The sequence below is a fragment of the Apostichopus japonicus genome, chromosome 16 (genome assembly GCF_037975245.1).
Source record: "Apostichopus japonicus isolate 1M-3 chromosome 16, ASM3797524v1, whole genome shotgun sequence".
Lineage (NCBI taxonomy): Eukaryota > Metazoa > Echinodermata > Holothuroidea > Aspidochirotida > Stichopodidae > Apostichopus > Apostichopus japonicus.
This window is the reverse complement of record NC_092576.1, coordinates 18,158,611-18,186,579: the sequence shown is the minus strand read 5'-3', so window position 1 is coordinate 18,186,579 and position 27,969 is coordinate 18,158,611. Positions and strand designations below refer to the sequence as shown.

General features: G+C 36.8%; 2 protein-coding genes and 1 long non-coding RNA gene across 6 annotated transcripts in view; 2 read left to right on the top strand and 1 right to left on the bottom strand.

Moving 5' to 3' along the window:
• LOC139982710 (uncharacterized) overlaps positions 1–24,634 on the top strand; it is a 239,831-nt gene extending 215,197 nt beyond the window's left edge. Inside the window, exons 15-16 of the mRNA XM_071995776.1 lie at positions 23,216–23,237; positions 24,013–24,634. Of these exons, the coding sequence (XP_071851877.1) occupies positions 23,216–23,237; positions 24,013–24,044 (54 nt within the window). The 3' untranslated portion in view covers positions 24,045–24,634. The remainder of the gene's footprint in view (positions 1–23,215; positions 23,238–24,012) is intronic.
• Positions 48–7,335, top strand: LOC139982721 (uncharacterized). Its single transcript, XR_011798305.1, has 5 exons — positions 48–713; positions 3,915–4,166; positions 4,737–4,926; positions 5,664–5,779; positions 6,331–7,335. It is a non-coding gene; the product is annotated as an uncharacterized lncRNA (long non-coding RNA).
• A 151-nt stretch (positions 24,635–24,785) lies between the features above and the next one.
• LOC139982714 (serine/threonine-protein kinase Nek3-like) overlaps positions 24,786–27,969 on the bottom strand; it is a 65,403-nt gene continuing 62,219 nt past the window's right edge. For all 4 annotated transcript variants that reach the window (XM_071995784.1, XM_071995787.1, XM_071995785.1 and 1 more), the window contains 3 exons: positions 27,857–27,886; positions 26,841–26,875; positions 24,786–26,197 (listed from right to left, as the gene is read on the bottom strand). In XM_071995784.1, the coding sequence (XP_071851885.1) occupies positions 26,123–26,197; positions 26,841–26,875; positions 27,857–27,886 (140 nt within the window). In that variant the 3' untranslated portion in view covers positions 24,786–26,122. The remainder of the gene's footprint in view (positions 26,198–26,840; positions 26,876–27,856; positions 27,887–27,969) is intronic.

Genomic DNA, 27,969 nt, shown 5'->3' with positions numbered 1-27,969 from the left:
TATATATATATATATATATATATATATATATATATATATATATATATATATACATTGGTACTTTTGTTTACTTCAACGCATGATAGCTGGGACTTAGGTTTACCTCGGGGATAGGTTTACCTGACACCAGGTAAACCTAAGTCTAGGGTCTTCTTGTTCAATCAATTTCACTTCCTTTGAGGAATGATTATTTCGAGTTAAGAGAAAACCTCATAAACTTTTCAATTCCGAAGTTACAAAAAAAAAATCGTTCATTTAAAGGGTAAAATTTCCCCTCAAAAGTGGAGGTAATTCCGAAGGGTATATAACAGAATTACGAACATGGTATATATGTTGATCCCAACTTTACACCTCGATTTTGACCAAATGCGGCTATATATAGTTCCGAAACTTACAGGTTCCTCTAATTACACTGAAATCTTCGTAATTGTACTTTTTCTTCCATTAATTTGGGATATTTAAGAAAATAAGAGTTTCTATTTTAACTGGCAAATTTACACGTAACGAAACAACGCCCCCACACATAAGCCGTTCTTTCTGTGTTCGGTGGCAGGGCAGTCGATCGGATCGTATCGTTGCTATCCCAATAGCCTACATTCAACGTTACTTTATGTGGGCCTAGCCATGTAGTCTACAAAGGAAAGTGCCGCAGGTTACCGTAAACGTTGCCCATTTGAAGTTGGCTTTTGGAACTTTGGTGGAGTATATGCATTGTAAGTAAATTCCTTAAAAGTGTTCCGTATATATTTATAACATTTAGAGTAAATACCTTCATGCTGAACACAAATAAATTAAGACCATGGTTAGAGTTAGAGTAGACTAGCCTAGGCCTAACGTTAGCCCTAAATTGGACCTATCAGTATTACTGGCTATGGTAAATCACAGCTGCCTGCTACTGCCTTTGCTGATACTCGGAATATAAATGTGATACATACTGTAAATTAAAGTATATACTTGTAACAGACTGGTCAACCTACACATTTTGCAGCCTGGTGATCTTCCAGATCTTTTAAAGTAAAGGCTTAATAATTGACGCACCTCCAAATATTACTAGGCCTAGGCCTACTAGCCTAGTACTACTATTACTATATACTAGCCTACTACTACTGTAGCTAGTACTAGCAACTATACAGCAGACAACCATAACTTTTTGCAGCCAAGCAGAGTTAAATATTTCATGAGTTTGAATCCATTTCAGGTATATGCTGATCAAATTATTTTTGTGCATGTTTTGGGGCATTTGGAAATCTTACTCCCTAAAAATAACCAAAATTACCTCAATATAATACCACTAATCTCTGGGACCTGACCTTTCTGAAGTTAGAGGCTCAGAGCATAGCAAACAGCATCCAAAGATAATGGATGTTTACTTAGGCCTTCACTACAGTAAGCTCATCGACAGATGTGTCAATTTAGGGGTATGAAAGAACTTGCATTCGTGCGATGCAATTTTGAACCATTTCACGAAATATAAATCTTTGGGTATGTCTCAATCTCTCTGACATAAAATGAGGCAGTCAGAAAGTCACAACTCCACAAAAACAGATACACAAGCAAACGGAACACTACAGTAAAAGAAAGGGCCTGACAGTGACAGATTCCATAAACGAGTTACAAAAGTAAAAAATGTGAAAACGTTTGCCGTCTCAGTACAATATTCATCCCCACAATATTCTCTTTATGTGTTAGTGTGCATCACTTAGCCCTGTGCGTACAGTAGTAGTGGTGTGTCATTGGTTCTGATTCAGAGAACTAAGTCACACAGGGCCTCAGTGTAGCAGTGTACAACAATTTTTTGTACTGTAACATGAGTTTTTTCCCCTGCACCTATGGGATGAATCATGGCTGAAGGTAAACAATTGAGTATTCATTTTAGAATAACAACGCAATCATGGCTAAGTAATTTAGGCATTTTGATATTAACGTTATGATGTGGGTAGTGTTAATAGTGCTGAAGTAATAGCTTGATCAAAAGTATTCCTCAAAGTCCCACAATGCCTTCACAGGGTGACCTACTGTACAGTCACTTGAGCACTTAGGAGTTTTTGCAAAAAGAGCAAATTCCTTGTCCAAAATTGCTAGGTTTGATCCAGTTTTACAGAGTCCCATAACAAAAAAACACAGTCTGTGATATATCAATGGAAAAGTGTAAAGATTCAATGTAACATATTTGAAAGGATTAGAGCATGTTGAAAAACCACCAGATATGCATTTTAAGGAAATAAACAGTACCTCATTGAACCTTGCATTGTGTTCACACTAATGAGTTATGAAATTATTATCAGTGTCTTCATCATTAAAAGCTATTAATTAGGTTGATCAATGGTCTCACATATTAGTGCAATCACAGAGGTTAAATTTCAATCAGGTTATAATGCCAAGGGAATCCAGACCTACTTCATAAAAAAAAAAAAAAAATCATGGCTCCTATAAAAATCATTCATGATAAAAACCAGCATACATACAGTATGTGCAACTAAAGTAGTTTCATATTGGGTATCATGTCCAAATAAAAGCTCTTGATTGTATTCAGCTTTCATACTTTTAAAAATGACCATCTGTGTGCAGTAATTTGGTGTTAGTAAGTAACATGAAAATGCACAAGACTAATGTTCAACAGGCACTAGATAGTTCTCATGTCCATAGCACAAACCAGGGAGTTGTTCCATTACAACTCCCTGCACGAACAGGCTATTATGATCAGAGTTTTTATGGAACAAATAATACTCCCTTGTATGATGTTAGAACTGTACTGTGTGACAAAACACTTAAATGCATACATGTGGTAACATGTTGCTATGATCCGATACTAGCTGGTTGGGTGTATAAATAGATCACCATTATGCAAACTGCACTGCACATGGTTTCCATTATGTAATAAGTTTCATTTTATGAATTTGTCAATCTGACATGTATGCTACTGTATATGTGTAGGCTGCATGTACAACTTATTGTATCTTAATAATATACAGCAAAAAACTATTGAGAACTGTGATAAACAGCATTTTCAAAGTGACAGTTGGGGATCTAAAAAAACCACTGAAAGCCTTCTGTAGCGATATAACATGATACTAAACATTATATATCTCTGCAAGCTAGTGTACCCTGCTTTGAGATGCATGGTTTAAATAAGGTTTTCACAAGTTTGCCCTGTTGACCCAACCACTGGCCTAGACATACCAATAAATAGATCTATCCATGCTTCAAATTGAGTTTTCACAATTTGACCATTTTTACCTAAATTACCTTTGACCTTCACCAAAAACAATAGGCTTCTTGTACTTGTGATGCATCTATACATACATACTGTACCAACTATGAGATCTGTCCAATAAAGCTTACTGTCATGAGAAACTGTGTTTACAAGCTAGGATCACAAACACAGTACTCCTACCAATGCACACGCACACATATGCCATCGTGAGTGGAAAGTTTCAACATCATTGAAACCATACATTAAAAATGAACTCAGTCATAATGCCAAAGCCTGTGTACACGAGTAGTCCTGAGCTTAAACCCCAAATGATACGTTGAGGGACTAAATGTACCGGTATACATAGTCTAGGGTGCATGCAATTTTTTAGTAAATGAACTGCATGCGGGATGAGGCATTGAACCATGCATGAATACTCAGTCAATCTCTTGAAGTAATTGCATGCTAAATTCCTGGGTATAACTTACATACCAAATAATAGATCAATATTCAAACTTAGTAGTGTGGCATTTTTCTCAATTGTTGCATATGCGGTTTCCATGAAAAAAGTGATAGCTAAATTAACTAAACTGACATGAATATTGGACAACATGTACACTAAGTATATATTGACATCAAATAGGGAACTGCACTGTCAAGACTTCCACTTGCTATTTATGAAACAATTATCTGGACTTATTTATGTTCATTCTCTTGTCAGAAAAGATGGCTTAAATTTGGCACAATTTGAGGAATGCATGAATGCAGAATGAGAACACCACAGCAGATATGCTCCACTTTATTGCAAGAAGTACAGGGCTGCAATTTCAAGGTCGACACAGGATATCAAAATACTGTAACTTTGAGCTGCTGGTTCATGCTGACCATGGGATGCAGAGAGAAATGGCTTATATGGAAATAAGGAGCTCCCACAAGCATATATTGCAAACATCCCAGTTGTCTTTAATATTCAGTAAGTATTGACTGTGAGATATATTTTAAATCCCTATGACCTGAAGTTAGTTTTCTAAAGTCTTCCCTTTAATATCCTCTACGTCTGATCAACACACACTATACATAATATAAATTTACTGTACTAAGTTTCAACACGAACAAAGGTGATGAAAATTTGCTGTTTATTTTCAAAAACTGTAAACGATCTAAGGCAACGGCTAACAAAGTAATGTAAGAAAGACTTTCCACTTCCCACCAAGTCCACTGCCAAACCTTTTGTTTTACTTTGCTACTTCCACCATCATAGAATGTTATCAGAATTGAAATGACTTTATGTGTAGTCTTTGAAAACCAAATGTACTGTAAATCTGCCATCTGGCAGGCTGGAATGAATTGTAGGTAGGATTGTGAAGCAAAGACTTGAGGTGTTAACACACCATCACATTTTAACCTTGATTATGATGTGTTTATTTGTACCTTTTGCAACAATGTCAATATCAAAATGTGAGGCTTTAAAAAAATATTTACATGGAATGTACTTCAGTGAAACTTTGACATATGATTGAAATGTTGTTTTGGTTCGTTGTAGGTTAACGAGAGCTGATGGAATTTCTCCACAAGAGAAGGAAGTACTGTCATCAATAAAATCTGCAGACAGAAGAATATTTTTACTGAAGATCAAAATTTTCAATGAAAGGAAAGGCTTTCGATTAAAATTGGACAAACAACTTCTGTAGATACAATGAGGACTAGATTTATATGTCATTGCTTGGAGCCAGGTACGGTGCATTCTATGAGTTTGAATTTTTCTTTTTAGTTTCTGGACAGGTATATGACATGCAGCATACAAATTAAAATTTGTTAATGAATTTTCTTCCTTCACAGCATCATAAAATTCATTATTAATAATCCATTTATACAAATTCTTATGTTGCTGTATTTGAGAATAATTTTCGTTAGTAAAACAAAGATTTTAATCATATTCATTGCATTAACTATTATTCATGTAACTCCCTTACTTCACTGTATCAAATAAAACATTGTTTCACCAATCCATTATTCCAGTTGTTATACTGCTGGGAGGGGAGACACCAAGGTCTTTTAATACTTCAGTTACCCAATTAATGCTAACTAGATGCTCAATAATGCTTCCCACAATGGGGATGTTGGGTCTAGCAAACCTTAAGTCTAGTGGACCCTCAATGTAATGGGCATCCTCCCCCCCCCCCATGTTGGTACTGCATGTGGTATACTTTTGTTAGTGAAACTAAGAGTTTCATCCTAGTCATTACATTGAGGGATGCTCTTTACTAAACTCCTTTACTTCACTGCAGCGTATTGGTAATCAACTATTCTAGTTGTAATGTTGCTAGTACTGTATTTGAGAATCCTTTTGCTAGTGAAACGAAGAGTTTAATGCTATCCATTACATTTAGGAGTACTCTCTAAGTGTCTACCTTCACAACATCATATGATAAATTATTAACAATCCATTATCTCTTTATATTTATGGCAGAGCTGTAGTCGAGTCCAATTAGCCAGAGCCCGATCCAAGTCCGAGTCCATCTTGTCTGAGCCAAATACAAGACCCCTCAAGTCCGAGCTGACTCCAGACACCAAAGATCACCTTTGGTAAAAATTCTTGAACTGTTATGATAATTATATGCTCCCAGGAGGAAATTTACCTCATGCTATAATTTTTTCGGACCAGATAAGTGACAGCAAGCTCTTCCTGGTTCATAAATGTTATAAAACTACTGGGAGGGGAGACACTAAGGTCCTTCAATACTTCAGTTACCCAATAAATGCTAACTAGACGCTCAATAATGCTTCCCACAATGGGGGTGTTGGGTCTAGCAAGTCTAGTGGACCCTCGATATAATGGGCATCCCTCTTGTTGGTACTGCATGTGGTATCCTTTTGTTAGTGAAACTAAGAGTTTTATCCTAGTCATTACATTGAGGGATGCTCTTTATTAAACTCCCTTTTCTCACTGCATCGTATTGGTGATCCATTATTTTAGCAGTAATGTTGCTAGTACTGTATTTGAGAATCCTTTTGTTAGTGAAACGAAGAGTTTAATGCTATCCATTACATTTAGGAGTTAACTTTCTAAGTCTCTACCTTCTCAACATCATATAATAAATTATTAACAATCCATTATCTTTTTATATTTATGGCAGAGCTGTAGTCGAGTCCAATTAGCCAGAGTCTGAGCCAAGTCCGAGCCCACTTGGTATGAGCCAAATCCAAGACCCTTCAAGTCCGAGCCGACTCCAGATATTCAAATATGATCACCTTTGGTAAAAATTCTTGAACTGTTATGATTATTATGCACCCAGGAGGAAATTTACCTCATGCTATAATTTTTTCGGACCAGATAAGTGGCAGCAAGCTTTTCCTGGTTCATAAATGTTCAGCCCGGGCGCTCAAGTTTCAAACCATGCAGGGAGAGGCAAAATCATATTCAAACCACGACCACCGCCAGGTTAGAACGTGCTTGTGAGAACCCTGCTCTACTAAAAGTGAAATTCTAGTTACATTTAGGATTGCTCATTAAGATTTTCAAATCATCATCATTGTCATGGTTGCTACTTTTTCTGATGTCATCATCATTTGTGAATTATTGTTATTGTTGCCATGTTACATTTGCCAGTATCAATTTTGCTCATTGTTCTCTCAAAATTGCAGAGTAGAGGGAAGAAATGTTAGCTAATAGTTATTATACCATATGTTCTTGGTCTCTAAATTGTTTATGCTGAGGTCAGTATGAACAGAAGTGTTTATAATAGTTTTCCTTTCTGTTAAAGTATTTTCTGAATCATTTCATTAATTTTATATTTATACTGGAATTTTCAGTAGGTGTTGGCTTCATTGAGGGTCAAAGGCTACTCAAGGTCAGTAGAGTAACATAGAGCATCTAACTCAACAAGGAAAAGTTGGTAGCCATATGTAGTGCATATAGGTTTCTGACATTGAGTACTATTCTATAAACAGTATAGCAGAAGCCCATGTGAGATAACTAGATATCTGAAACTGAAAGCCATGTTAACATGATAGTTCAATATTGGAATGATGAATGGAAGTTTGTATGCAGGTGTATCATGTGCTGAGTGCTCTTAGCCAAGTCAAAGGTTATTTGAGGCCAATATAGGTAAAATCTGAAAACCTTCATGATCCCATACTATCTAGTAGTGTTTACACGGGTCCAAAAATCGGGAACCGGGTACCCGAGGGCCGTTACCCGTCGGGTATCCGGGTACCCGGAAAAAAATTTGTTTACCCTCGTGTATCACGATTTTCAAGAAATTACATATTGGATGCTGTAATAAATGCATTATATTTTCTACTGACAATGTTTTCATGTTCAAATACGTAGGTGTAAGATAAGGTATAAAACCTCCCTCAATAATTTTTATTTGCTTCTGTTTCTTTCATTAACTTGTTAATAAATAAATTATTTAATTATAAAATTAGCATTACTACTTACATCGCACTGCCGCCGCTGCTTATGCTAGCTCGTGCAAGTCTATTGGATCAAACCATATAGATATCCAATTTAGCTCTTAAACAGTTTTTAATACTACTACTATCTATTATGCAGGCCCAGGGTTCTCATTAGCCGCGAGATTGCGCGATTCGCGCAATTTGATCGCATTTGGAATAAACGATTAGTAAAAAGCCACTTGCGATTACTATTTTTTAGTTATCCCGTCTATAATCCATAAACATCGCGTAAAATTCCTTGTCAGCCTTTCCTTCTTTGAAATAAACGAATGAATAAATAATAATTTCTTCCACATGGTAGCCTAACACCACACTAAGTCAATGAGAAATCTAGCTAAGCCTAACCATCTGTTTATTTGCTGGAGATGTGACGCAGTTATAAGACATCCATGGAATACTTTCGTAATTGCTGTTACGTTCGACCACATGGTTGCCTAACACCACATTGTGTCAATGGGGGCAGTCTAGCCTAGCCATCTGTTTATTAGCTGAAATTGTGACGCAGTTATAAGATATCTATCGAAAGCTTTCGTTATTGTTGTTATCTTCGAACACATGGTAGCTTAACAACACACTAAGTCTTTGGGAAATCAGCCTAACCATCGGCTTGCATTTTTTTTTTCAAACAATCACACTTTGAGTAGGCCTGTGATTCGGGTAATAAATTAGGAACCGGGTAGTATCGCGTCGAACGGGCCCCTTCGTTATTGCTGTTATCTTCTACCACATTGCAGCCTAACACCACACTAAGTCAATGGGAAATCTGCCTAACCGTCGGTTTGCCCATTTTTTTTTTTTTTTTTTAAATCACACTTTGCTTAGGATTCGGGTAATAAATTAGGAACCGGGTAGTATTACGTCGGGCGGGTACCCGGGTACCCGGATAACCCGTGCAAACACTACTATCTAGTATCTGACTAGTAGCTGCTTTAATAGCTGAATCTTAGGGCAATTAATATATTTATCAGAACAAGTAATGTACCTCAAAAGACTTCTTAAGCTCTTTTGAGCCCCATTCAATATTTCAGTGTATTAACTTCATCATTCTTTTAACAAATTTACTCCAAATTGCTAGTTTCATGCTCTGGCAATGAACCTTTGTCATATCATGTTGCATGAGTGCTGTAACTGGTTTACAAGCTTGCAAAAGTCTTAAAAGGAGGATAGGGTGTTGGGATAAATAGTTCAAAATAATATTAACAAAATTGTACCATATTTTGCTTTTCTTTTTTCCCATATGTTGCCACTGCTTGAATAAGACTAGTTGATAGGACTTTTTGTGAGCTCCACCTTTGACAACAAGGTACAGTAGACTTCAACTGCATCTTGTTGGCAACATCCTAGGAAAGTTTCAATAAGCACAGATGTTTCTATAAATGAGGAATCTGATGAACATTCCAATACTGCAAGTCTTTATTGGACATTTCAGCAGGAGGCAACCAATTCTGCTATCGTTACATACTGTAGGTCCTTCATAAAATGCCACTTAAAGAACTGTATTACTTCCTTGGGAAGGTGAATTTTATTGTCAAATACAACATCTGTCAAATATTTAGTTTCCCAACCTGTCCAACACCCCCCCCCCCACCCCTCCATTTATCCCGAGTAGTTTACAGAAACTGGGACAGAACATTTTTTGTGGGAAACAAGGTTAAATAATGTTGTTTGAGGTATTGAGCATTTATCTATATGTCCCTTTCGAATCTAGATAGGAGGAAGTAGCAAACAATGCAAGGAAAACATGAAGTTCAAGTGGATGCTTTAATTGCTTTTACCCAAAACATTGCTATATTCATTGATAAATATAATCCACTTCAAATTCAGTACTGTTATACAACATGCAAAAGAGTTATGATATTGATGTACTTTCTGAATTTAGACCATTGCAGGTGAACAAGTTTAACATTGGTTTTTAATTTGAATGTATGTAGAAAACACCGGTTACATAATGAACCTCAGATACAATGTCGTGCAAATGCATATTACTGCTAGGAGCTGTTTAACAAACAGTGAAAGAAAAATTTATTACTTGACTATCAAAAGATTCGCAGAACTCCACTCCTTCAACAATATTTACAGTGGTGCAGACTTCAAAGCAGTGCAAGGGCAACAACTGCCTATCTCTTTAAGAAATTTCCAAGTGCTTTCATTTCTAGCATTTGCATATGTTCAAAAGAAAAATGACAAATTAAAAGATGTGGTCTTTTCAACATGTTACCACATCTCCCCCCCCTCTCCCCATCAAAAAAGTATTGCATGTACAGCAGTAACCCTTTTTGTACATGTGCAATATATGGGGCAGAGCCTTATTCATGACTTGACCAAGCCCTTTATCCATTTGAATAGCACAAGTTATGTCAGTGGTATTCACATCAATGCCTCATAGAAAATGTGCATCATGGTGAATTTTCTAGCTGATAGCATGAATGTGAATGAGCTGAAGTTGTTGAAGTTGCTTTGTTCATATATTTCTGAAAGTAACATGAAATTTCATATTGATTTTTAATGAAAATATTTGCATTTATCAGTAATAAACAGAAAGAAGACATAATGATTTCTGCTAAAGTGTCTTATCTCTGCCTCTTATGTTAAAATTGTGTTCATTGGTTGGTCCTTGTACTTCGAACATATTGCTCCCTAACTCAGCAAACCCATATTCGATCTGAAGATGCTAATTCAGACAGCTTACTGTTCTAGCAAGTTCTCGACCAAATATATTGATGAATTTGCATCTGGATGAATTTGCACTAGATGAATTTGAATCATGCCAACTATGTAAGGAGCCATTTCTTTCAACCTTGCAAGACTGTGCGAAAAATATATCATTCATTGGTCTGCATGGTATCAAATCTCCATGATGACCACTCATGGACGACCCTTCGACCGCGGACCGGCAGTAGGCTATAGTTGCTGAAAAACCTGACGTGACATAGCGCATAGGCCGAGATATGTCATGATATTTCAAAGCAACTTACCAGATTGTCTTTTTTCTTCTATTTCTCTAAACTATTTGATGACCATATCAAGACATGGGGATCTCAAAATAAAGGATGCTGTGAAACTTTAGAGCAGCTTACAAGGCCTGGGAAGTGTTATTTCCAACGATCTAGGAGGTCTTTATAGCTGAAAATTTCCCGTATGCTGAGCGCCAACCCATATGGTGGCACTCCACTCAGGTAGTAACAAGACGCCCTCCCAGGAATTGTTCAAGCCCCCCCCCCAAGCGCCCACCCCCTCCACTGGACCAATCCTGGCTACGTCACTGCATGTACCACAGGTTTATCTGATATCAAAGTGAAAGCGGCTTTCCACAAGAATAAAGAAAGCATATCTACATTTTTGTGTAACACCTACACAACTCAATCCCCACGCAAACAAGACTACCTACGTATAGTTTTCATTGAGGATTCCAATAATTCCTGCAATTTCCTATCAATAACATATGGAAAGTCACTCCTGTTATCGTGGCGGAGCTAGGGGTATTGGTAAGAGGGGGTGAGAATGGTCTGTATGGGCGCTTTCGACTTTATCTAAGCGGAGCGCCACCACAGGTTGGCGCAGAGCGTACAGAAATCTTTTGAGTAAAGATACTCCCTATATGGCCGGAAATGACCCTTTCCGGGCCTTGCTAATTTGCAGATAAACGAAGAATAAATAGGTGTTATCGCCAACAAAATGTGACAAATGTCAATAGGTAGATGAGAGCGCCATAAAAAAAGTCAATACTCGCGAATAAGTAAAAAAAGTGATCAATAGCTGAAAAGGGCGCCAGCAGTCCATATTAGTCCGTTGAGGGGGGGGGGGGCATCCGCCCCCTGACTGTATTGACGCTCCGTCACTGTTGGGAGCTCAGTGTAGGAAGAGAAGGGGGAGAGGGAGGGTATTTTTTAACGGTTTGGGTGAGCGTCTGCAATGATTCGTAATGACATGTTATCACAAGCGTTCAACATGCTCAGATAAAAAGAATGAATGAGGAGGAATTCATATCACTTTTCAATCATTTTTTGAAACAAATTGAGCGAATTGATCGCTAGTAATCTTGAAATTGGTTTTATCACGGTCATTGTCATGTTTCTCATATGTACCTTTCTCATATAAAAGAATTCTGTACGTAATGTTATCAGAAATACTTTTAAAATGACACCAAAGAGATTAAAAATTCTTTTCGAATTTGTTAATAATATTGTCTTTTAAGAGACACCGTAGACACGTTGCTCGGTTGGGTTTACTGCAATAGTGGCAAATGGAGACCAATATCCGCACTTAGTGGACCTAATGTTATAGTCGTGCATTGACCTTGAACAGAGGGGCCTACCGTGAAAACGTACGGAAAATTTATCCTTTTATATCTCAGCGAGACAATTCCACTGGATACAATAATACGACTCAAAAGTCCTTAGATGTGGTTATCATAACAATCACAATAAAAGATATGTATGAAAAGCAGATTAAAGATATGATGGAAACTCAAATGTGGACCAAAAAACGATGTCCCTACGGATGCCGTTTAGTGACATTTACATAATTTGTGTGTAGTAGGTTCCGTAGCTCTTTTGTGGAAAAAACTTTGTTATATGCTTAAAGTTGGTAGTTCATCCATGCTTTAGATTAATGAGAGACATAGATCATCACGTTTTATGAGGAGGGAGGCTATTTTTAAAAATCTGGGTAATATGTACTGTAACTCTTTTCTTGGAGAAAGCTTGGAATAGGCGGATAAGGAAGAAAGTTTCGAGTTCCTTCCACGCATTAGATAAATGAGGGACCTAGTTCATCACGCTTTGCGAGGATATCTCATATATTAGGTGTAAGAGAAGCGGTGATTGTAAGGAAGGGAAGGGGAGAATGGGGGGGGGTAAATGATGTTACCATGGCGACCTAATAATTTGTCCTAAATGAGATTTAAAAAATTCATTAATGTAAGTAAATTTCATTACTGCCTGCTCTCGCTGATTTCTTTTAACCCTGTAGAGCGGAGTGTGTGAGGTGAAGAAGGGTAGGGCAGGATGGGGGAGGGATGATAAATGACGATGTAACCAGGGGGCTGATAATTCGTTCAATAAGAGATTTGAAAATATATATATATATAGCCTATATATGTAAGTTTATATCATTACTGCCTGCTCCCATTGATTTCTTTGAAACCTAAGTTTCGCTTATCGGAAGACTATACGCCGATAATACAATTCTTTAACAAGGAGATGCTTCTAATTTATTAGACTGTGTAACTTTCACTAATCTATTTGGAAAAAAATATGCTTTTAAGTTGAAAGACTCAGTAAGGATCAATTAAGTAGAACAAAGATCGTTGCGTGCTGCGTGTAACGATGAAGTTTCCTACATTGGGATGGAAGAGTATCAGGGAGTGTTAGATTGAGTGGTAAATTAAATGACGGTGTAACTGAGAAATTAAAGAAAATCTTAGTGATAAAATCATTATTGCTTGCTCTTTGCTGATTTAACATTAGAATAAGTGTCCCTAATCATTAGATATTCCTTTAACATACGAGGTTCGGTTGGGGAAGGGGGGGGGGGACACTAGACGGATTGACGGGGAAGAAGATTAGGAGCCAGTGGCGAAGCTAGGGATATTGGTCAGAGGGGCGAGAAAGGTCTGTACGGGCGCTTTCGACTTTATCTAAGCGGAGCGCCACCACAGGTTGGCGCAGAGCGTACAGAAATCTTTTGAGTAAAGATACTCCCTATATCGCCGGAAATGACCATTTAGGTATAGGTGTCATCGCCAGCAAAATGTGACAAATGTCAATAGGTAGATGAGAGCGCAATAAAAAAGTAAATAATCGCGAATAAGTAAAAAGTGTTGAATAGCTGAAAAGGGCGCCAGCTTCCCATTTGAGTCCGCCCCCCCCCCCGCCTAACTGTATGGACGCTCCGCCACTGCCTGTTATGACATTAGAAACAAATACTGATATGAGATGAGTGTGGTATATACCTACTGACAACTGATAACAGTATTATAGTGCATGTTCTAGCCTTTTGACATCGTATGAATCTAGCAGACAACGTACAGGTACCGTCTGGTACCATTATCCGTTTTGAGTGATATTTAGGGGTTCTAGGACAAAATCCCCCCCCCCCAGACAATATCCCACTGACCCATACAAAGCCTGCCTGCAACAACCAGCGATGGCACAGGTGTGACAGTCAAGGCATGGGACATTGCACTGGTTAGGATACCGTTCAGGGGATTGGTCAGGGGACTGGTCAGGGTACTAGTGAGGGTACTGGCGAGTGTAACTGTGAGGGCTCCTGTTAGGGTACCTGTGAGGGTACCGGTTAAGGTACTGGTCATGTGACTGGTCAGGGTACCGGTCATCATACTGGTCACTCTACCAGTCAGGGTTCCACTCAGTGTACTGGTTAGGGTACTGGTCAGGATACCAGTCCGGATACTGGTCCGGAGTTCATTGAGGGTAATTGCAAGGCTACCTGTTAGTGTGGCCATGGGATATAGCTCCATGGTGTGACATTTAAGGGACCGGTCAAGGCACTGGTCAAATTACTGTTTATTGTACCAGTACTAGTAAGGGTACGTGAGAGAGTATGTGTCAGGGTGCCTTTCAGGATACCAGTTGGGAAACCGGTCGAGGTACCGGCCGGGGTACAGTCCAGGGTACTGGTCAGGGAGGAGTACCGGTGGGGGTAACTGTCAGGCTCACTATTAAGGTACCGGTCGGGGTATGGTCGGAGTACTGGTCCGGGAACCACTGAGAGTACCAATGGAAATACTGGTGAGGGTACCGGATGACGTTACTGGATGACGATACCGGGGACCGGGATGACGCATTTTTGTAAAGAATTGATGGGATTTTTTATAGCTTGGGGAGATTTTGGCTTGGGTGGATTTTGTCCAGGGGGATTTTGGCTCTGGGGGATTTTGTCCTAGGGGGACTTTGTCTGGGGGATTTTGTCCTGTCACCCTATTTAGGTATTAGTATTGGACCAAAAACAGTATTAATGTCGGCACAAAACAAACGTTAAAGAAAGCTCAAATGTTGTTTGTCCATCTCTAACATCCCTGGTGGAACCATGGAAATATTTAAAAATTGTCAGCACTGTGGCAAGTCCCCAGACATTTTGATATGTTACCATTATAGTTAACAAATTGGGTAAGCCTGTTCAGGGAATGATGATAAGCAGCCCCTCCACTTTTATGTTTTTGACAAAATACTATACACTCAAAGCCAGATTTTTAAAGCAAAAAAATTACGGCTCAGGAACTAATGGTATACTGGCAGTTTTGAACTAAAATCGACAGTGAATATTACATGAATTTCATCAGAACATAATTTAAGTAATGTATAAATGCATGCGCAGTTGCAACTGTTCACTGTATGTTTATTTTTTTTTCACTCCTCAGAGGAATACTGCTACAAACAGTCAAACAACAAACAATTTTCAATTGATCAGGAATACAACAGAAAGTGTCCCTTTCTGTACACTACTGTACAGTATACTGTGTTGCTGACTCAAAACATAAACAGAGATAGAGGCAGTGAATGTGATTGCTTAAAATTCATCAAAAATTGTTGACGATTGGCTTTTTTAAACTTCTACCCAGAAATCTGGCTTATTACCAAACACATACAGTAGTGGAGATTAGCATTATATTAAAAGACGAGACACAATAAAAATTGTACAATCATATTCAAGCAGTTGATTGTATTTTCAATCCCAGTTTATATTTTCCACAAGATTTATTTCACATAAACCAGGATACTTGCACTATTACATGACCTCAATTTACTGACCTCTCTCAAACATGAGAAACATTTTGGGAACTAACTTATACCTCAAGTATTTATCTAGACTTACCAGTATAGGCTGTATCTAATACCGTAACCAATGCAAATTACCACAATATCATGGAGTTTCCATGCTTGGAGGGACAAAATTATACACAATACCCCTGGATTGCACAATTTCATACCTATAGTTACAAATGTTGTGGTTTTACAGTATGTTTCATTGGGCTGCACTAGGTTTCCATGACATTGGTGCTAGTTGCATGTGCCTTTGCTGTATTCACTCCCCTCAATTTTGAGGGGAAATATTTTAATTTTGTTTAAAGAATAAACTGGTTCTTGGTGTAATAAAAGACCACAAGCTTTCAGTAATTAAGTCAGGCCTAACATTGTAAACTTTTCCCATAGCATAACCCCTGAACCCCACTTGTAGAATTGTGAAACTGTGGTTCAGAAACAATGCAGTGTACCCCTGGAGATTTTGAGGGATACAAGTTTGAAAGATTTTTATAATAGTAATCTGCTTAACAAATACCCTTAGTCCTGCACAAGTATCTGTGTGGTGGTTGTTGAAAATTACTGTACTATGGCTTGCTGATCTTGCTTGGAATACAAAATTAAAACATCTTAAAACATGAGAAATGCATTTAAGAACAGTTAAAGCAAGGTAAGGCAGCAAAATATCCAGTAACCTCAACACTTAAGCATCAGGACCACTTCAGTTGTATAATAAGTTCCATGTTCTTGACAAGCAGCTGCAAATGTTCCCTAATACTTACAAAAACATGTAGTGCCACAATGTCACCAAACTAAAATATTTCAAGAAGTACTGTACATTGCAAAAGAATGAGTCCATTTATACAGTTAAATATGTAGAAGACTTCCCATGAAGACTGGTCTGCATTCTCTTGGTTCTGTCTGCTTGAAGCTTATAATATTAATTTCCTCTATCTTTTATATGGTGTAACAGTGTAACATATCCTGGAACTAGTTAGTTTTCTGTTACTGCTACTACATTACTGTGCCAATCCAACAACTATTCCCAGCAACTTCCTAACTCCATTGAAAGATGTGCTGTGTCCCAGAGGATATACATGAGATGTGTGAATCTACTTCGCGATTTACAGGACATACTTTTGCTTTGCTTGGCATCGGCTTCTATGCAAGCTTTTAATTGATAAGCCCAACAAGGAGCTACTGTATACCACTATGTACAGCATGATGAAAAGCTTGGTTGATGATTGTATTCACCCCACTGTAAACTGTGTGATAATCTTGCCTGGCATTTCTAATTAGAGCATATCCTTTGCTGTATTAGCCTGTAGAACTATCCATCTGTTGGTACAAAAAGAAAAGCTTTCTCTTAAAGATATGCTGATTTGGTCCCAATTATAGCACGCGCAATATAGCTTGGAATGTTTTGCGATTACCGATTAGACCTCACATGACCTCACACTCTACAAATGAAGAAAACAATGAACTGCTTTACAAAACTAAATCTCCTGTAATTCAGCCAATATTTTAATCATCTCACAACCTTTCATATATACTATTTTCACTGTAAATTTCAATTCGTTTATCCATCCCATTTTGGACCCATTAATTCTTGATTCATCTTGCCTTGTATACAACATTACACATTTTATTTATGCAGCCATGCATTCAATTGGAGCTGAAACAGCTCCCTACCATATCAATTGCTTTTAAAAGTTGCAAGTCATTCAAGCTTTACCAATTGTAAAGATTTCAAAATTTAAATATACATGTACATTTTATGTGGACCTAGCCTGACAATTTGGTGTTGTCTTGCATTGACCTTTAAGATTAAAAACCAGAGAGTGGATATAGCTCTAGTGTAGTTAAATACTATGGACATAGAGGAAAAGATACCACCACATTAACCAGATCATACAAAAGTTTTCATCCCTTCTGATTGTTTCTTTCTTCATTCCATAACTTTGGAATAAATTACCTCAGATGTTACTCGTATTTGAGATAATAGAGTCCTATGGTATCAAGTTTATGCGATGTCAAACCTACAGAATAATGAATATTAACTTACTTTTTGGTTAATTCAGAAAATATCTTCCATTTTGCTGTCAATGATGCAGTAGGTCACCACATCAGTCTGTCCCAGACGGCATCCGTGCTCTAGCTATGATTGCTGCCGTTCCAACATTGACTTTTTCACTGCATGGCAGCTACATCGTACAGTGTTATTCCCTTGGATAGTGGGCTGTTGTCATTCATCTTGAGATTGAGAATGTTGATCATCAAATTTGTCTGAGAAAACATTAACAGTGCCAATCAAATAAATATCAAATGGTCAGAGTGTAGATGTGCATTATTTCAATTTTTATTGTACACTTCTCTCCAATATATTTTGGGCCAATACAGAGCTCAGATCTTTAACACTGAATATTGCACATTTAGTCAACTTGGTATTACTTATGGATCTAAATAGACTTAACAAAATGACTTACAGTATATGCAAGGGAGGGGATAGAAGGCTTTATCAAATGTTTGTGTTATATAGATTTTTGGAGGATGTTAACTTTTAATTAGGTGCACTCAGCTTTTGTAATAGTTACATTATGGAAATGTACTGACTCAATAACCTTTTGGATGCATGGCATTGTTATTTTGTACAAATTTTGGCTAGTTATAAATAAGACACTTGAAGCACAATGCATCACTTGAGAGACTTAGATTAAAGGTATTCTGCATTGGCCCAAATTTGATGCTGGATTTTCTAGTATTATATCCTTTAACTGTTTTTATTGATACCCTCACTGGGATATTCAGACATCTTACAGTACAGTGGTGTTTAGAATGTCTGAGAATATTTTGGAGAGTAAAGACTTCCAAGAACTTTTTGAAAAGTTCTACCAATTATAGCATCTTTTATTCAATACAAGCTACTTGTAAGTTACATTTGCATGGTGACTTCAGTCTATACTAATCTTGGCATAGCTACTGTACAGTATAGTAAAGGCTTCATAATTGACGCACCCCCGTAATTGATGCACCTTAAATTACTGTATTACTAGCAAGGATACAGCAGGCCACCTAAACTTTTTTGCAGCCAAACAGAATTACATATTTCATGAGTTTGAATCCATTTGAGGTATTTGCTGACCAAATTGTGGTATTTTTTAAGCTTTTAACACCCTCCCCCCAGTTTTGCACATTTTTTGGCCATTTGGAAATCTTACACCCTTAAAATACCCAACATTACCTCAATATGAGAACACTACTCTCTGGGACATGACCTGTCAGAGCTTAGAGGCTCAGAGCATAGCAAACAGCATCTAAAGTCAATGGATGTATACTAAGGCCTACACTACAGTTAGCTTATCAACGAATGTGTCAATTTAGGGGTATGAAAGAACTTGACACGGCAGACATTTTGTGGTCAAATTCTGCTCAATTGTACGGTGCATAAGCACAGAACCTTAAATATTTTGAGATTAGAACATTTCTGAGGAACTACACATATGAAAAACACATACAGTTGAGTAATTTGGATTTTTCCTTGATAGACATCATTGATCAAATCCTTAAGTGCGTCAATTATAAGCCCACCATGCTACAGTATCTGGTCATGATTAGGGCAATGTACAGTAACATAATTGTCCAGCAAAATCTAAGGCCATATATGATACATACATGCACAGTAGGCTAAGAAGTTAAGCTGACCTACTTGAAATCTAATTTTTCTGGCAGTTGGTATTAATTTGTTGCTCAAACTACAGACCAGTTTACCCTTGACCCAATGCTAAGGTAGTGTTAGGACTTGGACTATGGCCCTAGGCTACAGCCGAACGTAGGCTAGGCCTTACAAGTTTTAGGCTAGAAGCTAGTCTAGACTACTGTATAGTATTGAAATATGGGTATGAACAAATAACGTGAAGCTGTATGCAACAACGTTATAATATCAACGTTATTAATATCACCAAACTTTATTGACTAATCTCATGGACCTTACCTGAAGTTGTTGGTGAGACGTTTTCGATTTAACGGTACTTTTTTAAGAAAAAGTCAATAAGGAAAGAACCTGGGCACGAAAACCAAACTACCCGGCGAACGACTGACCCGATCTCAAGCCCAGTCCGCTTGCATCGAGAGGAAACAGATACTACACATCATTATATTAGCCGAAACTGTTATTGGGTTGCATGCAATGCAGCCTACGGGTATGCTTTAGCGTTAGCCCTGGCGTATACAGTGTACACAGTGTAGAGCGTATACACTGAATACAGGCTACTGCCGCTGTCAAGAAAACTACGGATGCCTGTACGTCAGGTCAACTTATATACCAACTGGGGGATATACTTTGAGAGCAAGACTTAGGTTTACCGTAAGGGTTTGACCAATTGGATTTTTCCTTGCCAAATGACCCAAAAAGTAGGTAGCAACTTATAACGACTGATATGCAGTCCTAGTACCATAAGGTATACTGATGTAAAATTTCAAGTTGATCCAATCATTTCACCTCAGGTAAACCTAAGCACCAACTTGGAGAAGTAAACGTAAATACCAATCCAGTGCTATATATATATATATATATATATATATATATATATATATATATATATATATATATATATATATATATATATATATATATATATATATATATATATATATATAATTTGAAAACAGTGTCAAACAGTAAAATTTTAAAAATGTTACATTTGTTATAAAATATATTTGCTGATGATACATCAAATTAGTTTTGAACCGATACAGGTGTTGTATCATGTTTTTTACAAGACACTATTATAAATACGGAATGATAAAAACAGAGACATCTATAATCTTATCAATGGTGTTTTCCTAGTAACAACTGATATGTTAATTCCTGCTGTAGTTTACAAAAGACTTTCCAGCCATATGAAATCGATGATGATAACGTTTGGGCTGCATTGCAAGACAAGGCTAAACACACGAAACTAACAAGTAAGTTTCATTATACCCATGTAAGGTAGATATGTAAGGATATAGGTCGGACAAGGATAAAGTGATCGTCTTTCTGAAAGTGACCATGTTTGTTTCTACTTCCCAGTTAAAAATACGTTGCTTTTTTATAGACAATTCATTTGGGTTTTCTGATCTATATATATATATATATATATATATATATATATATATATATATATATATATATATATATATGTATATATATATATATATATATATATATATATATATGTATATATATATATATATATATATATATATATATATATATATATATATATGAGAGCTATACACAGATACGTAAGAAGGATATGCTGATTGTTTTGTTGCATAAAGCACGAACTTTCCCTGTTTTTTTTTATGTGCAGCAGTTAAAAAGGGAAAATAGAACCTTATTAGGATGGAATCTCTCACCACACTAAAATGACTCTCATACATATGAAATTATTAATGTGCTGTTTATTAAACAATCAGACAGTTGTATGATTCAATCCAACCTCGACAGTTCTACCCCACCCCCACCCACTGTTCCTGTCTTATGGTACATATATAACAGTGTAACTGTTCTCTGCATTTCCTTGCAAAAGATATAAGGACTTCTATCTATCCAACTATTATCGAGCGAGTTTAGTTTGTTGATAGGATGTCAACTTTAAAATTCAAGACTTTTATTTGATTAAGTATAGAATTGTGCAAATGATGTATGATACCAGACATTGACACAGCGTCAATCTGTTCTTGGTTTTGTTGTCCAAATTATTGTATTATATTGCAAATTGAGGTTTCTGTTTAATTGCGATGATGTGACAAACGTGTGCCGTCTTACGGCCACTTTATTCCATATGTTTTGGAATATGACATCATACCTGTCATGAACATTACATTGCACATCTTGCCATATAAATCGCCACTGGGATGGATGATTTTTGTATCACATTCGAAGTTATTCTAAGACAAAGCAATTAATAAACAAGACAACCCACATTTCACATCGATCTCCTAACCACCTGGATAATATTTCAACATAAGTGCCTAGTCTACGATGGATGATGGTGTTAATGATGATGCTACTTTCCTATTCACAGTCGAATGGTCTCCGTTCAAAGATGAAACATACATTCTTGACATAGATTCCAAACGGTGGAAGGTAAGCTAAAATGATGTTACTTCATATTACAGTTTCTTTACTGGTTGTTACCTATTTTTAATTTACGAATGGTGAAGCTGCCCCTCTATGAACAATACTTTGAATATATATATATAATGTAATATATGATGCATAAAAAACCTGCCAAATGAACGTGGAAGTGTGAACATGGCTGAACTTCGTTTCACCGTCTACAATAATATACAATATTCATCAGCGATTTGATGATATACGTGACATGGTCGGGCCTTTGAATAACTAGTCAACTAGTGTTATCATAATTCCCAGTGGTTTGCTGTATTGGGGAGGGATGAGGTCGAAAATGCACTGTAAGAGAAGGGGTCGTTTTCAAGTTACAGCCCAAATTTTATAGAAGCGTAAACGTGGTTGAACATTTTGTGATTTCTACAAGATTTAAGGACAAACGTGAAGTGCGCGTTACTGATACACGTAACAAGAACTGTCTTTTGTTTTACTTTTGGAAGGTGCGAAATTATGTAATGTCTTTAATTGAGAGACTGTGGACTACTCCAACAGTATTTATGTGATTGTAACAATTGCTCTATCGAAAAAAAAAAAACACTTCACTTCACTTTCTGCAGACATCACCAGACGACAAGTTTCTTACCGAAGAAGACTATAAAAATCAGGTACCGGATAACTCTTTTATGATTCTCTTCATGTTTACTTCACGTAGAAGTAACTCATATGTTACAACAAAAGAAGCACAAAATATCACAATATATTTTACTTACTAATCTAAATTATTTACGATGTTGTTCTTGTTGACGTTTTGGGATACACAACCCTATTTTAACTTCTAACTACTTAAATCGATATACAATATCGGTATTCAAACGAATTTCAGGAAAACACAGCAGCGTATCCAGTATTTATATGGAAGGGGTATTGACATGGGGCTGTTGATGCTTATCCCCTCAGAGTAACGTTAATGTTTTTATAGACTCAATTATAAGGTCTTAGCTAAGATTGGTCCAATAACAACGTTTGAAACTGTGGGTTATATCAAAATATAGGGACGGGCGTGGGGATTAGGGCAGGGGATAGGAGCCGGGCGGGGCGGGCGGGGGGGGGGGCGGGGCTGGGGGCACGTGCCTTCACACTATTTTCCAAAATAGCAAATGTGCCATACTGGCAAATAAAATGTGCCCCTTTGATGAAGAACTGTCAATTGGATATCTTAAGCCTTTGTTAATTTTAATATTTTTTAATTATTTACGTGCACCATAATAGTATTGATAGCATACTAACACATCTTCTATATTTCAGTATATGGCCGATGTGTATCGGTTTATAGCATAACGAGTGGTGGTTGTGGAATGAGAAAGAGCTCCTCTGATGCTGTGCCACCACCCCCACTTTTGGAAGCTTCCACCCCCTGATTGGGGGTGAACACACGCACACTTTTCTGGAAGGGAACCTGATAAATAAATCCATGATCGCAAATAAGTGACAATCCTGCCATGTGTATACTTGGTCATATCCAATCATTCAAATTTCATTTTTCAATTTGGATCCCGCACTTTTAAATTAGTGCTAAGAAATCAGTCACCTTTATGTTTTGTCATGATTAAATATTATAATGGTTTCTTAATACACTTATATTGGTTAAATGTTTTTTTTTTTTTTTTCTCACACCTTTAGTCTACTCGATACGGCACCAAAGGTAAAACTCTCCAACTTTACCAGTTAACTGTTAATCAAAAAGAATAAAAATTAAATTAAATTAAATATGCAAATTTGACACTTATTATTAAATCAGATTCAGTACATAACATGTTGCTAATATATACTGGATAAAGCTTCGGAAAAGACCAAATATAAAAGCCTGAAAACTCGGATAAAAAGTATGCTTTAAAAGTCAGTCAATGACCATTATTTGACATTTTAGTACCTGATGGGAAAGTGTCATTAATATGATTTTCATGTAATAAAATTCCATCTTGTTAAAAAAACCTCGGGGAGGAGCGGGTTGGGTGGCTTTATTTCCCTGTGTATATTCCACCTGCGTGGGGTGATAGGAATAAAATATACGTGACGTGCCGCTGCAAAATGTTGTGCCCAATCCGCGTGGAGAATATATACTACATAATACAGAAGATAATACACTGTTGTACGCCCATTGTCTTGATGAGTTGGAAACCGTATGCAACAAGTAGCTTATATTCACACCATCACCTATTATTTTGTAGCTATATAGTTCCAAGGGCAAAACTAATAGGATTTTGGAAACTTAACGGGCTGCCGTAAGTTAACCCATGGGTCGCATCTCAACCACCTTTGCTTTCCCTATATAATCTCGTTGCCCCAAGTTTACCACCAATACGAAAGTTAAATTTAAAAAGCAAAAATACATCCATGTTTTACTATATTTTTCTCGGATCCATTAGATTGAATATTTTGCTTTAATAGTATTTATTTGATTCTCTCTTCTTCTACAGATGACAACATGAATGATAAGAGCCAACATTGAAACTAGCTTTGATCGAGGACAATGTCTTGAACTGTTATGTGATGACTTCATTCCCGTTAGTTTTGTCAAACGTTAAGAGAAACATTGGACGAACTACCGACGGTCTCATTCTTACGCGAATAGGCGCAAACCGTTGGCATAAGAACCAATACAACTATAAAAAAAACATATCTGAAGATCGTATTGTGCAGATTATATTTATTTTAACTTTATTGACATATTCTCAAACGTTACACATTTGGATATCTTTAAATGTGGTTCGTTTATAAAGACAGCAAGTTAATAAAGCCTACATTAATACAATTTGAAAATACAACTAGTCGTGTGTGAAAAATCCAACTGAAGAAACTAAAATAGTTATGACAGTAATACGTCTGAGTGTACTTAAAATGTACTTATCAGACTGATGCGACGTGATGCAAATATTACAAGGTAGATATCACAAGATGTAATATACGGTGTTTTCGCACGAGAACTCGAATGAGGGATCTGATCCTCCTCTGGAGATCCAGTTCCTTGTGTGAAAGGTATCGCACTCAGGATCTGACCTCGAGACCTTAATCCTGTTTTCGTAGTATAGATCAGAGACGGAGCCCGGTGTTCAACTAACAAAGTTAAACGCTCGCTGACTTACAGTCACCTGAGATCATATGACGTGCTTGAACCTGATAAAAGGGTCCACACAACCATTACATAAGGAGACATCGACGTGATTTTACTGTATTTCTTCATAAACTCCTGTTTTTAGTTAACCAGCAGAGGATCAAATGGGATCATATTATGAGTGGAGTGAAAGTTGACTTAAATAGTCAAAGATTATCAAAGAATTGCGATTACATTTTAGCTCTTTTACTTTATTCTATTAAAAACACGTGTATATATAGCTTTTCTGTGTATATATATATTTGATAAACACAAACTAAGTAAACATAATTAAGTTAGTGATGACGAAAACATGAATAAATCATCCTATAATAGTTAAGCATATTGTCTTCAATTATGAATGTTTATGATAAATTTGTTTAATTGGTTCCAAGGAGACATGCCTGTCATACTTCGCATCAGGCTCAAGTTACCTGGTTTGCATGTGGATATTCCATTAGCAACTATTGTGAAGCATCCTTGTGTAAATACGTAAGTTGATAAGCCTATTTGTTGAATAAGGTCTTTGCTTGACTAACAAATTTTAACTTTGCATTTTGAATCGGAGAAGAAAATTGGTCTAGTCGTAATTTGGATGGTTTCACGAACTGTTTCAATTGGTAACTTTGAAAGAAAATGCGATACCTTTTTTAATTAACTGACAATTCTAACTTACATGCCAACGTACAACAATTAATATGATTATTCTAGAGGCATCCCTATTACAGTCAATGTAGTACTACATAATTATTTCTTTTTTGGCCATAAAGGTACTATTACGGAGTCGTCTGCAGCTCATACAAAAACTGCTGGATGACTAACCAACTATATACTCAAGGAAAGTTAACATACTTAACATAAAGTATTACATGGGATCGCCTGTAGTTTATAAATTAACAGTGGGATGACTAACCAATTGTGCGAAGGAAAGTTTACAATCTTAATTAACATAAAGTGTTGAATGGGATCTTCTGCGTTATATACAATAACTGTTGGATGACTATCCAACTATCCGAAAGGTAAGTTAACATACTCAATTAACATTAATTAACATATAGTGTTTAATGGGATCGACTGTAGCTTATAAAATACCAGTGTGATGACTAACAAACTATCCGAAAGGAAACTTTACATACTTAATTAACATAAAGTGTGTTCGCCGATCCTCAAGTTGGGCATGTTGAAGCCCCCTTTTCTAAAACCATAATTGTGATTGAAGGTGCTTAATGTTGTGATATGTTGCAACTTTTGTTGTAATTGATAATCCGGATTGTTTCATTTTCCATTTTGTCCAGAAATGTAAGCAATGTTCCCCGTTAACATTGTTGACGATCCTAAAATAGGTCCTGGCCCCCTTCTTGCATACTAGTGTTGTACCTTACATTAATGTTAGTATATATACTATATTGTTTGGTGCGTGCCCATTTATCTTAGAACTATCGCCGGAAGGCCCTAACCTCCACACGATCCTCGTCGTCGTCATCATCATCATCATCATCATCATCGCCAATCTTTGTGAAGAACAAGAAGAGAACCATAAATCACAAAACATGATTATTCGTTCCTTAAGAATTAAACAAAACTTTAATGCGGCCGTTTGATATCCCTACAAATAAATAAAAACCATATTTCGCAATTTCATTAAACGGAAAGAGGATTACAATCGATCGGACTCAAACAATTAACCCTTCCTTTTATCGTTAAGTAGCGAGTGACTTAAACATTTCCGTAACTTTGTTTTATAAATGTTTTCAGTCAAATAGTTTCGAATTAGTTGTATGTTATTTATGCGTTATTGAAAACTTCTAGTATGTTTTAAACAACACGATCTCGGATAAAATGCCTTTGCATTAAAGAGTTATAGAGTTATGCAGTGTATTACTTACTTAACGTCTAATTAACATCTACTGACATGGCTATTCTTATTTTCAAGACGTTTGTAATCATATCGTATAGGAAATGTTATCCTCCTTCCATTATACATTATTTACATAAATTAACCTGATGTCCGAACTTAAAGTTCGATTTCTTAAACAATCGAAAGGTAAAGATACTAGACTTGATACTACAATTAAACGGCTTAAAGTAGCTTCTAGTCATCTCTTTATCTCATCATTTGGAGGCAATATGTATCATTATATCATGTTAACTTACTTGGAAAGCAGCTAGTCCCAAGGAAGTGATAATTGCTGAAATTGAAAAAAAAAAGTTTAGGCGCAACTCTGAAGCGATCTTTTTAAAATAATTTTACTTTGTTAAATATAAAGTCAATTTAACTTAAATATTTCTTAATTATTTTGGAAAGTGCTTAATTTAGTAATCACAGCAGCAGGGGATGACTAAAATAACCCTCTCTAGTTGACCCCTTACGCTTCCGATCCATAAATAATTTTCCGGTGTGGGGAGGGGAACTGAATTTTGAATGGGGGTGCCCGGCTAACCACGAACAAATTGAAAACATAGCGCTTAGCTTTACTATATATGTTAATTGAGAGTTTTAAGACCGTCAACATGGAACCAACATGAGTAGCCTATCGTGTGTATGCACTGGTCGGGATATGATTGATAAACGTTCCGTTTGTAATTAATGACAGAAGAAGGAAAAATGTTTTCAAACATGTGTCAGAAGTTTAACGTAAACTGTTCTAAGCAGCTTCACTCGTGCTTTCTCAAACATGTTCTCGTGCGCCGAGACTGCACAAATAGAACCTGGAGTCAACACAACAGTGTGTCTGTTCGAAAGAATATTTACTTGGAGCGTTCGCATGCTTTTAAGCACGTTCAAACAATGGTAACACTAACTTTGATTCAGATATCGAAAACATGAGGATTTATACAACAGCGCCCTCTACTAAGCGGGAAGTCTCATATGCGGCATCTTATGGTCAGTGTCATTTCAAACTGCTTTAGGACAAAATCTCTTCTCTAATAACGCCTCTTTTTTCCCCCATAATCTCCAAACCATTGATAAAGGATGCATGAGGGTAACAAAGAATCATCGTGCGCCCAGTGTAGTGATAATATATTATGTCAATGGGGCTATTTCTGTGTGCCACTCGACAGCAAAATGACTTGCTTAATACTTGTACATGGTGTTAAGTATGTTTAATTGAAAGAAAATCATGTAAACACACATTACAAGTACAACTATTACGTCTTAATATACTTACTGGAAACGATACTATTTCCACCAGCCGGTCCTAAGGAATAAAGCGAAGTGGATGTCGGTGAGATTGAAGAATAGTAAGTTGGAGTACGAAGACATGGCACAATCTATCAAATC